This window comes from Mus caroli, chromosome 2 (genome assembly GCF_900094665.2).
Source record: "Mus caroli chromosome 2, CAROLI_EIJ_v1.1, whole genome shotgun sequence".
Taxonomy (NCBI): domain Eukaryota; kingdom Metazoa; phylum Chordata; class Mammalia; order Rodentia; family Muridae; genus Mus; species Mus caroli.
The window spans coordinates 17920708-17933658 of record NC_034571.1 but is presented as its reverse complement, the minus strand read 5'-3'; the positions used below and the strand labels follow the sequence as shown (position 1 = coordinate 17933658).

The window sequence follows — 12951 nt, the reverse complement described above, 5'->3', positions numbered from 1 at the left end:
TGTTGCTTCTGTTTTTACCCTAGCCTCCTGCCATCTGATTATTTCAAGTGCTCCCTGCCCTCAATATATCTGACTGGAGCTTGTCCTTCCTGTAATCCCAGTTGAGTCAGAACTTCTCAGTGTCCAGCTTTCTTTGTGATCCTGTGATTCTGGAATTCTATGATGCTGAGATTCTGGGTGTGTCAGAGTTCTTGGCAGTCAAGCTTCCTCTGAGACCCTGAGATCCTGGTCTGACTAAGCTCCTCGGATCCTGAGATCCTAAGATCCTAAGATCCTGGTGTGTTAGAGCACCTGGGAGTGTGCGTCTTCTGGGGACCCTGGGACTGTCCGCTGAGTTTGTGCCCAAGGTGACTTGGTGCTGGGGCTGACTGGAAAAAACCTGAAACACTGGGGGTGGTGGGGTTCCTGTGTCTCTGCTCCTCCCGGCCCCAGCCATTCCTGGTTCTTTTAGAACAGATGTTGGGTTCCACTTACCAGTGATCCTAAAATCTTGGGCTTTTTTTGGGCGCCTGGGGGTAAAGAATCTATTGAGGATGGTGGACATCCATCAAGATCATGCACAAGGTGGCCTGGTGCTGGCACAGTCCAGAAGGAATCCAGAATGGCCTTTCAAAGGTTTTCGTTTTTTTTTTTAATGCCTAATTATAGACATTAAAAGCAAACAATAAATGAGCCATTATTCTTAGTTTCCTCCTGCCTAATAGACTCTTTGCAAGCAATTGCAACAGGAAAAGGACCAGAGAAGATGGGAGGGATTGCATTTATTTAAGAACAAAAAAAATGTCATAAAGCTGGGGATCAGAAAGTAAAGAGGAAATATTGCATGTTGAGACAGTAGAAGCAATGAAAACCTTATCATAGGCCAGGACAAGAGTTTTAACATTTCTTCTAAGGACATTGATAAGGTATCATTAGAACTGCATAGAACTGATGGTTTTAAAGATCTGTTAATGGTTGGGTACATAATAGTTTTAAGCACAGCAGAGGTTCACAAAAAGCAAACAAACAAACAATAAAAACAGTTAGGGCAAGATATTTTCATATTAAGATAATTCTTCAGATTATTCAGGTCATTTTAAATCTTTCATTTAATTATTAGGTCATTCTGTGATTCTGTTCAAATACCTGTTTGGTAGTTCTATGGGGAGATTAAATATTAGGCACATTCTGATCACTGTGGAGATTATATCTTGATACATTTGGGTCTTTAAAGAGAATAGAAAATGAAATTCTAGACCTAAATAGATCAAGAACACTTGATATAAGTTGACTGGCAAAGAGGAATAGAATATTAACGGAGAGGGAGCAGGTGAGGGAGCCATCTTGTGTCCTGGGTCCATTGGAGACCAGTCTGCACAGGTCAGCTCACGGACTGCAGAGGGAGAGCAAGCAGACTGCAGAAGAGACACAGCTTCTGATACAGGCAGAAGCGACATAACTTCTGGGACAGACCCAGTTTTGGGCACCAGATATCCAGGCACCTTTCCCTGCCAAAGGAGAGGTGGCCACCTGGGAAATCTCTGAGTTCCAGAGCAGGTGAGAGAGCCATATTGTGTCCCAAGTTCCTCTGAGACAAGTCTGTGCAGGGGAACATGCAGACTGCAGAGGCAACACATCTTCTGGGACAGGTCCTGTTTCGGGCCTTTGTCTTCAGTCAGGAGGCAGGTCTGAATGCCAGAACTCTGTGCACCTTCCCTGCAAGATGAGAGCTTGCCTGCAGAGAGTACTCTGACCACTGAGACTCAGGAAAGAGCTGGACTCCCAGGACTGTTGGCAGAGACTAACAGGATCACAGGAGGAACAAGCTCCAACCAGAGACAACTATACCAGCTAACTCCAGAGATTACCAGGTGTCAAGAGGCAAACATAAGAATCTTACTAACAGAAACCAAGACCACTAACCATCATCAGAACACAGCACTCCCACCTTAGTCAGTCCTGGATATCCCAACACACCCGAAAAGCAAGACTAGGGTTTAAAATAATATCTCATGATGCTGGTAGAGGACTTTAAGAAGGGCATTAATAACTCACTTGAAATACAGAACACTGCTAAAGAGGTAGAAGTCCTTAAAGAATTACGGGAAAATACAACCAAACAGGTGATGGAATTGAACAAAACCATCCAAGACCTAAAAAGGGAAGTAGACACAATAAAGAAAACCCAAAGTGAGACAACATTGGAAATAGAAACCCTAGGAAAGAAATCAGGAACCATGGATGTGAGCATCAGAAACAGATACAAGAGATAGAAGAGAGAATCTCAGGTGCAAAAGATTCCATAGAGAACATCGGCACAACAATCAAAGAAAATGCAAAATGCAAAAAGATCCTAACACAAAACATCCAGAAAATCCAGGACACAATGAGAAGACCAAACCTACAGATAATATGTATAGATTAGAATGAAGATATTCAACTTAAAGGGACAACAAATATCTTCAACAAAATTATAGAAGAAATTTTCCCTAATCTAAAGAAAAAGGTGCCAATGAACATACAGGAAGCCTACAGAACTCCAAATAGACTGGACCAGAAAAGAAATTCCTTCCATCACATAATAATCATAACAACAAATGCACTAAATAAGGACAGAATATTGAAAACAGTAAGGGGAAAAGGTCAAGTAACATATAAAGACAGGTCTATTAGAATTACTCCAAACTCTATATGCCTCAGTACAGGTGAACACTAGGTCCAAGAAGTGGGAGTGGGTGGGTAGGGGAGTGAGGGGGGATATGGGGGACTTTGGGGATAGCATTTGAAATGTAAATAAAGAAAATACCTAATTTAACAAACAAACAAAAAAGAATTACTCCAGACTTCTCACCAGAGACTATGAAAGCCAGAAGATCCTAGACAGATGTTATACAGACCCTAAGAGAACACAAATGCCAGCCCAGGCTACTATACCCAGCAAAACTCTCAATTACCATAGAGGGAGAAACCAAAGTATTCCATGATAACACCAAATTCACACAATATCTTTCCAGGAATCTAGCCCTTCAAATGATAATAAAGGGAAAACACAAACAGAAGGATGGAAACTACACCATAGAAAGAGCAAGAAAGTAATCCTTCACCAAACCTAAAAGAAGACTGCTGCAAGAAGAGAATCCCAACTTTAACAACAAAAATAACAGAAAGCAACAATTTCTTTACTTTCTCTTAACATCAATGGATTCAATTCCCCAATAAAAAGACACACTAATAGACTGGCAACAAAAACAGGATCCAAAATTTTGCTGCTTACAGGAAACCTACCACAGGGACAAAGAGAGACACTACCTCAGAGTGAAAGGCTAGAAAACAATTTTCCAAGCAAATGGTCCGAAGAAACAAGCTGGAGTAGCCATTCTAATATTAAATAAAACTGACTTCCAACCCAAAGTTATTTGAAAAGTCAAGGAGGGGCACTTCATACTCATCAAAGGTAAAATCTACTAAGATGAACTCTCAATTCTGAATATCTATGCTCCAAATACAAGGGCAGCCACATTCATTACAGAAACTTTAGTAAAGCTCAAAGCATACATTGCACTTCACACAGTAATAGTGGATGTCTTCAATGCCCCACTCTCACCAATGGACAGTTCCTGGAAATTAAACTAAACAGAGACACGTGGACACTAACAGAAGTTATGAAACAAATGGATTTAATAGATATCTAGAAAACATTTATCCTAACACAAAAGGATTAACCTTCTTTTCACCACCACATGGTACCTTCTCCAACATTGACCATATACTTGGTCACAAAACAGGCCTCCACAGATAAAAAAATATTGAAATTATCCCATGCATCATATCTGATCACCACAGACTAAGGTTGATCTTCAATAACAGCATAAATAATAGAAAGCCAAACTTCACGTGCAAACTGAACAACACTCTACTCAATGATTCCTTGGTCAAGGATGAAATAAGGAAAAAAATAAAGACTTTTTATAGTTTAATGAAAAATGAAGCCACAACATACCCAAACTTATGGGACACAATGAAGGCAGTGTTAAGAGGAACACTCATAGCCCTGACTGCCTCCAAAAAGAAACTAGAGAGAGCATACACTAGCAGCCTGACAGCACACCTAGAAGCTCTAGAACAAAAAAGAAGCAAATTTACTCAAGAGGAGTAGATGGCAGGAAATAATCAAACCCAGGGCTGAAATAAACCAAGTGGAAACAAAAAGAACTATTTAAAGACTCAACCAAATGAGGAGCTGGTTCTTTGAGAAAATCAACAAGATAGATAAACCCTTAGCCAGACCAACTAGAGGGCACAGGGACAGTATTCTAATTACCAAAATCAGAAATGAAAAAGGAGACATAACAACAGAACCAGAGGAAATCCAAAACATCATCAGATCCTACTACAAAAGGCTATACTCAACAAAACTAGAAACCCTTGATGAAATGGACAACATCCTAGACAGATACCAGGCACCAAAATTAAATCAGGATCAGATTAACAATCTAAACAGTCCCATTTTCCCCAAAGGAATAGAAGTGAAGAAGTATTAAAAAAGTATAGCAAAGTAAAAACAAAATTCGAGGCTTTTGGGCCCAGGCTTGGGAGTGTAGCCTTTGTGGCTTAGTGCTCCAGGTACTGGTCATAAAACAGATATCGACATTCCTGCACCTACCCGCTTCCTGGGTTCAATTCAAAGAATGGCACCCTGACCATTACTGGAACCTACAATGCAAATGTGCTATCTTTAGGGGCTCTTAGATTGTTAGGGGCTCTTAGAAACTGTCTTGAGAGATAACCTGACACTTGTGACTTTATACTTCCTTGTGACTCTTAACTGGTATTTTTAGTATTTTCCAACAACACCCTCCCCACCTCCTTGAGTTGTGGTTTCTTCCTTTAAATACCCCCTTACTCAGCTACTCGGGGCGCCATGGTCCTCTACCCCTGCGTGGTGTATGACCATGGGCCCGAGAACGCTCTCGAATAAAAATCCTCTTGCAGTTGCAGCAAGACCGTTTCTTGTGTGATTTGGGGTGTCGCCTCTCCTGAGTCAGAACATGGGGGAGTCCTCACGTTGTGGGTCTTTCAGAAGCAGTCATAAATAGTCTCCCAACCAAAAAAAAAAAAAAAAAAAAAACAAAAAAACAAAAAAACCCAGGACCAGATGGGATTAGTGCAGAGTTCTATCAGACCTTCAAAGAAGATCTAATTCCATCTCTCCTCACACTATTCCACAAAATAGAAGCAGAAGGTACACTACCCAATTCATTCTATAAAGCCACAATTACTCTGATACCTAAACCACACAAAGATACAAAAAAGAAATAGTACTTCAGACCAATTTCCCTTATGAATATTGATGCAAAAATACTCAATAAAATCCTTACAAACTGAATCCAAGAACACATCAAAATGATCATCCATCATGATCAAGTAGTCTTCATCCCAGGGATGCAGGGATGGTTTAATATACAGAAATCCATCAAAGTAACCCACTACATAAACAAACTCAAATACAAAAACCTTATGATCATCTTGTTAGATGCTGTGATAGCATTTGACAAAATCCAATACCCCTTCATGATAAAAGTCTTGAAAAGATCAGGAATTCAAGGCCCATACCTAAACATAATAAAAGCAATATACAGCAAACCAGTAACCAACATCAAAGTAAATGGAGAGAAGATGAAAGCAATCCCACTGAAATCAGGGACTAGACAAGGTACTTTCTCCCTACCTATTCAATATAGTACTTGAAGTCCTAGCTAGAGCAATTAGACAACATAAGGAGATCAAGGGGATACAAATTGAAAAGGAAGAAGTCAAAATATCACTATTTGCAGATGATATGATAGTTTATATAAGTGACCCTAAAAATTCCACCAGAGAACTCCTAAATGTGATAAACAGCTTCAGTGCAGTAGCTGGATATAAAATTAACTCAAACAAATCAATGGCCTTCTCTACACAAGGATAAATGGGCTGAGAAAGAAATTAGGTAAACAACACCCTTCACAATAGTCACAAATAATATAAAATACCTTGGTGTGACGCTAACTAAGGAACTGAAAGATGTGTAAGATAAGAACTTCATGTCTCTGAAGAAAGAAATCAAAGAAGATCTCAGAAGATTGAAAGATCTCCCATGCTCATGGATTGGCAAGATTAACATAATCAAAATGGCTATCCTGCAGAAAGCAATCTACAGATTCAATGCAATCCCCATCAACATTCCAACTCAATCCTTCACTGAGTTAGAAAGGGCAATTTGCAAATTCATCTGGAATAACAAAAAACCTAGCATAGCAAAAACTATTCTCAACAATAAAAGAACCTCTGGTGAAATCAGCATGCCTGACCTTAAGCTGCACTACAGAGCAATTGTGATAAAAACTGCATGGTACTGGTACAGCAACAGACAGGTAGATCAATGGAATAGAATTGAAGTTTATTAGAATTGAAGACATTGATTTGAAGTTTATTAAAAGGATTATCCTTTTATTGGGGTACATTTTACAAGTTTTGAGAAGGGTAAGGTGGTTACCTTTATTTTAGTTTTAAAAGTGACTAATTCGAAAAGTAGAGTTTGAGGTGCAGAAGCTAAGAGAAGCTTCTGATTGTTGTAATAAGCCAGGAGTGATCATGGTGGTAGGAGCTGACTGTAGAGTGCATTTGCATTGCTGTTTATTTTCAAAGGGAAGCTGGCTGGCTAACATGAGAGAAGAGGTATAAGACCCACTTGTAGGATTTTGATCCCAGTAACTAAAAAAAATCAAGTAGCCTTGGGTGGAAAGCATAGAGACTGGATTTTAGGAATCATTAGAACCTCAGCTGGAAATTTTTCTTGTGATTCCAATGAAGGTAAAAGTAATCAATTGAATATGAATTTGGAGTTCAGGGGAATAGTCAGTCTGAAGATACAGATGCTGTGGCCATTAGCATATAAGCAGCAGTATTTCAGACTGTGTTGCTAGATTAGATAGTCAGTGACAGTGTCTTTAAGAAACACTCTGTGGATGGAGTCCCAAGGCACTTGGCTATTACAATGAGAGAGACAAAGCATAAAGAAACATGAGAGAGAACTGCAATAGGAACAAGAAGGAAAGAGTATGATGTGGGGCCAACCCTGCCTTTTTCTCCAATGCCAGCTCATCTTTTAGATCTTAGAAGCACTATTTGATATCATCTTCCCTAGATTTGGTTATGAGTCTTTCCTAAGTGCCCCTATGGCAAAATGCTCTGAGTCTTTTTCATTCTGTGTCACAGACTCATTTCTTCCTGTAAGCCATAAGCTTCTTTAAGTAAGAAATCAAACGTATTCCCAGAAATTAGTCCTGTGCTTATCCCATAGTAAACTCAGGGCACCAATGATTGAACTGAATTAGTAATTGGTACTTACCATCACAGGCACAGTACTACTGTGATAAAATGAACCTGCTATGATTATTAGGACCAGTGCTATATATACATTTATTTCATTGAGTTTATTTCTCTTTGTAATTATTCATAGGGAAATTTCTAGCATTAGTTTGTTGCTACATTTGCAGTTCTGATTCATATAATGGAGCAGGAAGAATGAAAGTAATATTATTTTTTATATGTTAAACATGTACACTAAATAGGACCTTCATATGCTACCTTATGTAAATATTTGACCTTCCTCACAAAATTAGGAAGAAAAGTACAATTAATTTAGAAGAAAAAAAACCCACAAGATTGATTAAGTATCTAAGCTCATTGAAATTGTATGAGTCAGATTTAAATATCTATGAACTTTTTGTTAATATGCTATACATACAAAATATGGACAATCAAGACAGGTAACTCGTTTTAAAACAGCAGGACATCACTTACCGGAAAGTATAGGAGCAGAGAACCAAACAATATTGTTTCCAACAGGATGAGCCCAGATGCCCTGATGCTCTAAAAGACAAATCAAGAATGTCAGTGTTAGCTTAATTTCCAGGCAGAGAGGATTTATGCTACTGTCAAAATGCCTCATTCCTAAGAACAGCATTCTTCCGGACGAAATTAAGTAAATAAATGAAATCTAGCTAGTGTTCAGGTGGGTGAACAGCTGGCAGATGAGGGACATCTGATTATAACAGGTGACAGGCTTGACAATGGCATCTTCATTCTCTGCAACTTGGGTTACTCAGTCATCTGAAAAGCCAAGAACACTACCTTAAAGATTCCTGTTATTTCAAAAATTGTAGCCAACACAAATCTTTTCTCTATCTCTAAGACATAAGCCACCAGTACCCGAAGCCATTTTAGGGACACCTGCTGGATCACTGTAGATGGTTAAACAAAGTCTCAATGTGAGCTATATAAAGCCCTGTAATCTCAATGATGTAATATAATCCCTATAACACAGTTTAATTATGTAAACAATATGAATCATATTCATATGAAATGTTCCTCACCTTAAGTATTATTTATCCTAAAGTCAAAATCCAAAAGACTAAGTTGTTTTCAAGTAGACTTACTAATATTTAGTTTCTAAGCATGAAGGTATTTATCAACCTTACAACATTTTCTTAAAATATTTTTTTTTATTTCCTGTGAGTGTCATATCATGTACCCCAGTCCCAGCCAGCTCCCCTTCCCCTCATCTCCACCCTTTACCCTTGCAAACTCTCCTCCCAAATAAAAAACACACAAACAAACAAACAAACAAACAAACAAACAAAACATAGACATCTCATCTTGGAAGCTGTGGTATGTCACAGTGTGTCCTCCAGTATATCTGTCTGTCTACACATCTTCGCTTGCAGATATTCATTGCAGTGCGTGAGGCATTGGTCTGGTTCAAGATCTCTGGCTTCTGTGACACCATTAATCCTCATTGGGATTGCTCAAAGTTATCCTGTTGTAGCCCTGAATCATGGAGATCCTGCAGCTTCGGAACAGCAGGACTGGCACAACCTTTCATAGATTATATAGATATTGGGGGAGGCCAATTCAGAGCCTTGGATCTGGGTCTGGGTGATAGCACAGATGGTCAGCCCACAGGCTTTCCCTTATCTGCACCACTAGGACAGCTCTCCAGCCCTGTTTTGTTAAGGCCACCCAATCTCACCATCAGCAGGAGGCAGGGTCAGTTCTCCTATTCTCATGACCTCGAGGCTAGCTCATAGTCTCACCTGCATGAGCCAGCTCCACTGTACTTCCCAGTCAAGGTACTGGGCCCACCTTCCCAAGTGCTGCAGCCTGTGAGGAACTGGACTAGCTCTCCTGATCTCACACCCCCATGACTGGCTCATCCATGCCTTCACCATCAGGGCTATTGTATTGCCCAGGTGAGGTGCAGGGCTCACTCCTCTGAGGGCTACAGCCAACGATGTAACAGGTCTAGCGCTCCTGCTCTCATACTCTCAAAGCTATATTTCCTGACTAGTGTAGGTGTCAAGGGGGATGGGGCAAGGTATCCACCCCCTGTGCCCAAGCTACCTCATGGCAGCCAAGTGGCAGGCCCAGCTTTCCCTCACTCTCATCCTCAGGACTGGCTCATCTTCACGCCTATCATCAAGACTGGCTCCAATGTGCTATCCAGAGCCCGCTCTACTAACAGCTGCAGCTGGTGAGGGGCAGGCAGGACTAGCTTTCTTAGGCTCATAATCCTATGGGCAGCCTTGCCAACAGCCAGAAGTGGCAAGGAGCAAGGGTTGGGACATCACCTCTATGGCCATGCTACCCCATGGCAGACAAATGGCAGGGTCTGCTCTCCCACATTTATGCCCTGGCACAGCTCATCTACACCACTGCCATTAGAGACAGCTCTACTGTATTTTCTGGGGAAGGTGTAGGGTCTGCTCTCCCTTATTTTCATCCTCAGGGTTGGCTCACTCCTACCACAAGGATCAACTCTGATGTGTGATCCAGGCAAAGTTCAGGGTCCACTCTCCCAAGTGCTGCAGTTAGTGCATGGCAGAATTAGCTTGCCTGAGTTGTGCCAGTGATAAAAATGGGATTAACTCTCCAGAGCGCAATATTCAGTGAGGAGCAGGACGAATTATGGGTAGCCCTTGGAGATCCAGGTAGTATCCAGTGGCTGCCCCAACCAGGAAAATCCCCGTGTTTTCTAAGGGTAATATGAGCCATGAATATTGACACTGATCCATGCTGCTGCATAGCCATGGACTCAGCAGCATCTCGGGCTGGGACCTCACCATGGCCCCAAGTGACAGGGCTGGCCATTCACAACAGGTTACTCCTTTCCAACCTTGAGTCTCCAGTTCCATCTCTCTTCATAATGCTCTAGCCGCTCCACTTCTGTTTCTCTTCCAACTGACCACGATATACTCCCACACTGTGAGGGCTCCAGCTACAGGCTGGCCATGCAGCTGGCAGGCTCCTGGGTGATATCCTCCAGCTTTACTGCTTGGCAAGCAGTGTGTCAGAAAGTAGGTGTTGTGCACTCACTGGAGGGCAGGTCTGTAGGTAGTAGGGTGGTCCACAGGTTTCTGTCTGTCTTTCTCCTACTCTGTACTGCATGGACTTGATTTTATTTGATTTGTATGAGTCCTAGGCATAAAACAGATTTGGCTACAAATCCAAGCATCAAGCTAGGATGAACAAAGAAATGCCATCTGCTCTGTCCCTAAGAACAACACCACTAACACGGTGCCTCTTTGCCCATTGACAGGGGGCATGACTTTTTAATATAAAATCTGCAAAGTAGCGAATTCCTAAAACAAAAGAGGATTGAGGCAAGAAATAAAATACTAAAGCAATCTTAACTTATAACAATAAATTTGGCTTCAATGAGCTAAAGTTTCAAGACGGTCTCTCTGGAATTCCTGTTTTAATGAAATTTAATATAAAACATGCATACACATTACCAACATACAGATGTTTTACTTATCAGGAAAGTTAAGTAAAGCAAGAAAATTCTGCAACAATCAAAACATGCTAGGAATCCAAACTATGACAGAACATTGTACTCTTTTGAAAATGATCTGATAACTGGAGAGTCAGGAAAAGAAAATTCTAATTCCCCTCCTGAAATCTTGCAATGTGTATTAACCACACAGAACTGTGTTATGTGATCCTTCAAAGGAACTCACAACTAAGGGTTTCAAAATGCTGTACAGTAGCAATCATTTGAGTGGCTTTTCCCATTGTCTTTTTCTGTGGTGCTGAGGATGGAGCCCAAACCTTACACTTGCTAGGCAATCCTTGTACCTCCAGTACATCTTCTGCATCTCTGTGGATTTTAGACATGGATTATTGTTTTACCTAGTAGATGTTTTGATTAAAAGAAAATTTCTATCAGCAATATTTGAGAGTGGGCTGGCAAAATTTCTAAGATGGAAAATTACATTTGCAAAGCATATCTACTTATGGGTGTTTTTATAGCTTATCTTCCATTTTTTACTAAGACTCAGACTCCAAACCATTATGCAAAATTTCTTATGAAATAATCTATGCAATGTTGACAAGGGAACAGAGAACAGAGCTGGGGAGAACAACATAAAATAAATAAATAAACACAAAATAAATAACAGGCTTTGCAGTTACTTTTGCCTTACTGTAAATTCTTAAATAGCTATTGCAGTAAGCAACAGTGAATTTCAATGGCCTTGCCCATAAAAATGAGTATTTTTAATACCTTATTAAACCCAGTAAGTTATTAAACATGGGGTAGATAAAATGGCTACCATTGAAATTGATGCACATAACTGTATATCTAGTTTTTAAGGCATAAAGCAGCCCCTGGATGATGAATTTGAAAACTCTGGGTATGTTTTGAGAGCAAAAAAAATTCTTTTATGTTCAGAATTGAAAAGACTATGGAAGAGACAGAAGAGATAGCACAGTTGTTAAGAGCACATAATGTTCTTGCAGGGGACCTGAGCTTGATTCCCAGCAACCATGTCAAGCAACTCACAACCATGTGTAATTCTACCTCCAAGAGACTTGTCACCCTTTTCTAGACTCCAAGGGCATCTGCACTCATGTGCACAGACATATAGATCATTTTAAAACAATACACAAACTAGAATAAAAAAGTTAAGTTCAAAATTATACCAGAAGTTCCAAGAGCCCAGCAATATGGGACCCAAAATTTCTTTGCTTGATGTGTGATGATGCCATGGTGTCGTGGTTTCTTCCCTTCTCAGTGTCTTCTGATTATTTCTGGAGCAGTGCACTATGTCTGCCTTTCAGCCATTACAACAATACAAGAGTAGCAGTCATGTGTGTTTGTGTATATTCTCACAACTATTTTCTTCCTTTATACTTTACATCAGAGATGTATGTACCTCTTTACTTAACCTTCATCCTGGCTAAACAGGGAAGCCTAGAATTCCAGCTTGTACATTGGAACTCTGAAAAGTGGCTCCATCTTAAAATGGGAGACATAGTCTAAATATGCATGTTTTCTTTTCAAAATATCTGTCTTGTCTGGCCTTAGTGGGAGAGGATGCTCCTAGCCCTGAAGAGATTTGATGTGCCAGGGTGGGGGGATACAAAGGAGACAGAGAGGGGAGAGGGGAAACAGACTGTGGAGGGGGACCATGTAGAAGGGATATGATCATGATGTAACATGAATAAATAATGGGAAAAATATCCTATCTGCCTTCCAACTCAAACAGAATGAGCCAAACACAGTGAGTGGTTCCTCAGGTCAAAGAAGCATGACCTAAAATCTTCTACCACCTTCCCCATTGCCTTGCTGGCACTAAAACTTTTAACTGGACAAAATCCTTGCTTTATACTTAGTACCAAGGATTCACATACAATTATTATGAGCCATCCGCTGATCAAGTGTATAGGATGTGAGAGAAGAGGTGCTTGGGGCTGGGAGAGGACACATGGTGAACGATGATGGAGATAATCAGCAAAGTGACAGAGGACAAGGAAAACGTTCACCTCCTGAGCAGTTTTTCTTGAGACAGAGTTGTGCGATAGGACTAATTTTAGCTAGACTTGTGAAATAGGAAATGCAGAGGAGGGAGTACTTTCTTGAAAGATAGT

General features: G+C 40.4%; 1 protein-coding gene and 1 pseudogene across 1 annotated transcript in view; both read right to left on the bottom strand.

Moving 5' to 3' along the window:
- Positions 1-12951, bottom strand: part of Gpr158 (G protein-coupled receptor 158) — a 391739-nt gene that overhangs the window by 129573 nt on the left and 249215 nt on the right. The window contains exon 5 of the mRNA XM_021152640.2: positions 7825-7893. Within this exon, the coding sequence (XP_021008299.1) occupies positions 7825-7893 (69 nt within the window). The remainder of the gene's footprint in view (positions 1-7824; positions 7894-12951) is intronic.
- Positions 10489-10617, bottom strand: LOC115030489 (annotated as a pseudogene).